The following is a 4,886-nucleotide window of genomic DNA, read 5'->3' as shown; positions in this document are numbered from 1 at the left end:
GGGTTGCTGAGGCTGTGGCTGAGCGTGCTGGAAGAGAGGGTCCAGGGGTGCAGGAGTAAGAGGGTCAGGGCTTGAGACTCACCTTGTTGTTGGCAGGAGCAGGAGGAGAAGGCTTGAGGAGAAGTGTGTGAGGGAGAGAGGCTCTGGGCCAGCTTTTATGCTGGTTCTGGAGGGGCGGGACAGCCTTGTCCCATGGCCTTGGGGCATTTTGCAGACCCCAGTTCCTGTCTGGCTCAGAGTGGTGAGTCCTGAGGTGGGGAATGTTTTCCATCCCACAACTCTGCTGCGTCATGTCCTACTTTTGTGTCCGTGTTCATCTGACTTTGGCGGCAGGTTTTTAATGCAAGTCTTAGAGATCAAGGGCTCTTGATGAAGATGTTTTTTGTGGAGGGCTGTGGATGTGGCCAGAGCTTTGGACAGTGGGCTGTCAACAGTGAAGTCACTCCCTGGCCCTGGTGTGCTGTGGTATTTGGGTGTCTTGTGGAGAGGGTCCTCATTCCCCCACAGCCATGTCAGGCTCATCTGGGCTTTGCAACTCTTCAAGGGGATGATGGTTGTCCCCTTCAATCACATTCTCTCCCTCCCTATCCCATTGCCAACATTCTAAACCGGTCTCTATGCCATGCCTTTCTTGCTGCATACGTCCTACCAATCCCTGTGATTTGAGGATTCCTGTTATGCTCTGCCATGTCTTGTGTTTATTCATTGGTAGCAGCGATCTCAGCTGGCCCCAGCTAGGTCATACTGTGTGGTCCCATTGCTGGACTCTGAGTGACACCTAAAATGGAAAACTAGTGAAATATAGGAAGACAACGTGTGAGGAGCAGTTGAAAGACCTGGTTACATTCAATTTTCAGAAGAAAATGTCCTTTTTGCTCTCTCAAGGTACCTGTATGAAAATCATAACTTTAGATTTTCCTAGCCCACTCTGATGAGTCATGAGCTGGAGACTGTTTTCCTTCCTGCAATCCTACAATTCCAAATCCTGCTCTGATGACTGTGACCATCTGACCTTGGCAGCAGCTTTAAAGTGAGAGTTGCTATTTGGGAGCATTTCCTTGGAAGGTGCGTGTCAGAGAAACAAGAATAAACCCGAAATGCCAATGAAAATTGGGGTGTCATCAGTGTGGTCAACCAATTGGAGAGGTGTGCGTTGGTTTGTGGCTGCATTTGAGTGAGGGACCCCATTCCTTTTCAGCTCTGTCAGGCTGCTCTGGGCTTTGTGGCTGTGCCAGATTTTAGGACCTGCCCCTTCCACGGCTTTTACTCCCTCCCACCTTGCCCATGGATTTCCAGGGACCTTGTTCCTGCAGACAAGGATGGGGCAATTTTTTCCCCTATAAAGCATTTCCAAGTGCAGGTCATGCAAGGTGATGAGGAGCAGATAGAGTTGATTTTGGAGGGCAAAATCATGTCTTAGTGACCTCTTAGTTACCTACAGAAAGAATCTTCCTGTGGGTGATGTGGGAGCCATGGTTGGTGTTTACCTCCACCTTGTAGCAATGTCTTTGGCACTGTCTCCTACTGCATCATTGCAGACCATGCAAGGACGTACAGGTGGTGTAAAGGGTCAGTGAGGTGGCCTGCTCTATTTATATAATATTGAAACAACATGACCTGTAGCCTTGTGATCCATAGTGAAGCTGGAGTCAAGGCTCCAATCAAGTAGCTCTAGAGTCTTACCAATGCGGCCAAGACTATTCAACATCCTCAAAAATGCTGTGAGTCAGTGTGAGCAGGTCTGGGCTCCCCAGGGGAGACGGCCCACAGACTTAGTGAAACAAGGCCAGTTCAGGGCTACCAAGATATTTAAATGATTGGAGGATTTTTCAGGGAGGACTGAAAGAGTTGGGACTTCCAGGAGACAAGGCTGGACAGGGGGTTGTTACCAGTGTGTGTAAATTCCTGATGTCAGGGAATGAAGCTGAGGGATCACATCTGTTCTCAGTGCTGCACATGCAAAGGAAAAGTCGGCAATGGCTCAAGAGAAAACAGATTCCATGGGCAGAGCAGAGAAGCTTTTTTTATTTTGAGGATGATCACAGAGTGGAAGCGGTGCAGGAGTCCGTCAAGGGAGATGAAAACCTGAAGTGTCCGTGGTTCTGGAAATCCTTCTCTTGGTAGCCTTCCTTGAGCAGAGAGGATGGAAGCGCTTGCAGCACTACCTGAGTTTCTCTGACAGTGAATGTTTGTGTGATTTGAGAGTTCTGATGGGAGGAGATCTTTTGAAATGTATGCTGGCATGGGGAGACTTAACCAGAGCAATGAGGTGTGGAGCATTGCTGTATCAAAGCCTTTGGTATGGCAGGTGATGTGTTTTGTCATGTTCTGGAAGGTGACCCTTTAACCCAGCTTCCTATGGCAGTCTTGGTTATTACTGTTGGGGTTCAACTTGTTTAGGAAGGTGTTGTGCCCTTTTGCCATCCACTCCATGGGGGATGGTGTGAGAATTTTGGACTTCAAAAAGAAGTGGAGATCTGTGAGGCTTTGATGCAGGAAAAGTTTATTGACAAAAAAGCATTAAAAGGCAAGGGAGAAAACAAGAAGGTTTCCAGGATGTGGTGCAGGTCAAGAGGCCATCAGCCAAGGTTCTTTGGTTGTAGAAGCTGTTGGCAGAGGCCAGGGCTGGTGGTGTCAGGGCTGGTGCTGAGGGCCCTTAGCAGATGGAGCCATAGCCCCTTCTGCCACAGCAGCCCAGGCCTCCCAGGCCGTAGCCAAGGCCAAAGCCAAATCCCCCAGAGATGGGCTGTCCCTGGGCATTGAGCTCAGTGCCCAGAGCAGCAGAGGAGGTGGATCCGACGGCGGTGTTCTGGGGGAAGGAGGTCATGATGGGTCCTGGCAGGGTGAGCCGGGTGTAGCAGGCCATGGGTGTGGTGTGGAGGGTGCCTGGAAGAGAGTGAGGTGAGGCAGGGTAGGGGCATGGTGGAGCAGAGAGAAGTATCAGCAGGTTGAAGGAGTGTGGAGGCTGCTGTGGGGCTGTGGGGAGGCGTGAGGGCTGCTGAGGCTGGGGCTGAGTGTGCTGGAAGAAAGGGCCCAGGGGTGCAGGAGTAAGAGGGTCTGGGCTTGGGGCTCACCTGGTTGTTGGCAGGAGCAGGAGGAGAAGGCTTGCGGAGAAGTGTGTGAGGGAGAGGGGCTCTGGGCCGGCTTTTATGCTGGTTCTGGATGGGTGGGACAGCCTTGTCCCATGGCCTTGGGGCATTTTGCAGGCCACAGTTCCTGGTTGGCTCAGAGTGATGAGTCCTGAGGTGGGGAGTGTTTTGCATCCCACAACTCTGCAGTGTCATGTTCTACCTTTGAATCTGTGTTCATATGACCTTGGCGGCAGCTTTTAGATGCAGGTGTTAGAGACCAAGGGCTGTTGATGATGCTGGTTTTTGTGGCGGTGTGTAGACGTGACCAAAGCTTTTGACAGTGTGGTGTTACCAGTGAAGTCACTCCCTGGCCCTGGTGTGCTGTGGTTTATGGGTGTCTTGTGGAGAGGAGGGTCCTCATTCCCCCACAGCCACGTCAGGCTTATCTGGGCTTTGCAGCTCTTCTGGGGATGATGATTGTCCCCATCCATCGCATTCTCTCCCTCCTTGTCCCGCTGCCAACATTCTGAACCTCTGTCTGTGCCAGGCATTTCCTGCTGGAGATTTGAAAGCATTCTCTGTGACGCCTCCCCTTGTGTCCAGTGTCTGGTGTTGGTTCATCCATAGTGCTCGTCTCAACTGGCCAACCCCCACACTGTGGGGTCCCATTGCTGGGCTCTGAGTGAAACCTGGAAAGGAATCCTGCTGCAGGCTAAGAAGATGACGTTTGAGGAGCAGTTGAAAAACCTGAGTGTTTTTTGCTTTCATAACAAAAGAGTTGACCGTTTTACTCTCTCAAAATACCTGAATGAAAATTGTGATCCAAATTCAAGGTTGAGTCAAGCTTCAAATGAAACAACTCTAGAGTCAGATCCATGAGGCCAAAACTGCTCAACATACTCAAAAATGCTGTGAGTCAGTGTGAGCAGTTCTGGGGTCCCCAGGGGAGGAGGCCCACAAACTTAGTGAAACAAAGCCAGTCCAGGGCTACCAAGATATTTAAAGGGCTGGAGGATTTTTCAGAGAGGACTGAGAGAACTGGGAGTTCCAGGAGACAAGTCTGGATGGCAGTTGTTACAAGTTGGCAATGGCACAAGAGAAAACAGATGGAATTCCATGGGCAGAGCAGACAAGCCTGTTTTAGTGTGAGGGTGGTCACAGCGTGGAAGAGGTGCAGGAGTCTCTGTGTCCAGAGAGATGAAAACCTGAAGTGTCCATGGTTCTGGAAATCCTTCTCTGGGTAGCCTTTCTTGAGCAGAGGGGATGGAAGCCCTTGCAGCACTTGGTGAGTTTCTCTGAGAGTGGATGTTTTGAGAATTCTGATGGGAGGAGTTCTTGTCAAGGGAATGCTGTCATGGAGAGTCTTTGCCAGAGCAATGAGCAGGAGAGCATTGATGTATCAATGCCTTTGGTATGGCAGGAGATGTGATTTTGTCATGTTCTGGACGGTCACCATTCAACCCTGCTTTGTGTGGCAGTCCTGGTTGTTACTGTTGGGATTTTACTTGTTTAGGAAGGTGTTGTGCCCCTTTTCCACCCACCCCATGGTTGAGGATGTGAGAACATTGGAATTCAAAAGGAAGAGACATGTGAGGCTCTGATGAAGGAAAACTTTATTGAGACAAAAGAATTAAAAGGCAAGAGTCAGAACTTGAACGGATCCAGAGTGAGGTGCAGGTAGAGACCATCAGAGAAGCTGCTTTGATTGCAGATGCTCGTGCCAGAGGCCAGAGCTGGTGGTGTCAGGGCTGGTGCTGAGGGCCCTTAGCAGATGGAGCCATAGCCCCTTCTGCCATAGCAGCCCAGGCCTCCCAG

At 50.6% G+C, this 4,886-nt stretch overlaps 1 protein-coding gene across 1 annotated transcript in view; it reads right to left on the bottom strand.

Annotated features, from left to right (window-relative positions):
* Positions 1–2,656: 2,656 nt before the first annotated feature.
* Positions 2,657–4,886, bottom strand: part of LOC106632113 (feather beta keratin-like) — a 2,631-nt gene continuing 401 nt past the window's right edge. The window contains exon 2 of the mRNA XM_014311428.1: positions 2,657–2,847. Within this exon, the coding sequence (XP_014166903.1) occupies positions 2,657–2,847 (191 nt within the window). The remainder of the gene's footprint in view (positions 2,848–4,886) is intronic.

The sequence above is a fragment of the Geospiza fortis genome, unplaced genomic scaffold (assembly GCF_000277835.1).
Source record: "Geospiza fortis unplaced genomic scaffold, GeoFor_1.0 scaffold667, whole genome shotgun sequence".
NCBI lineage: Eukaryota > Metazoa > Chordata > Aves > Passeriformes > Thraupidae > Geospiza > Geospiza fortis.
This window is presented reverse-complemented; position numbering and strand designations above follow the sequence as displayed.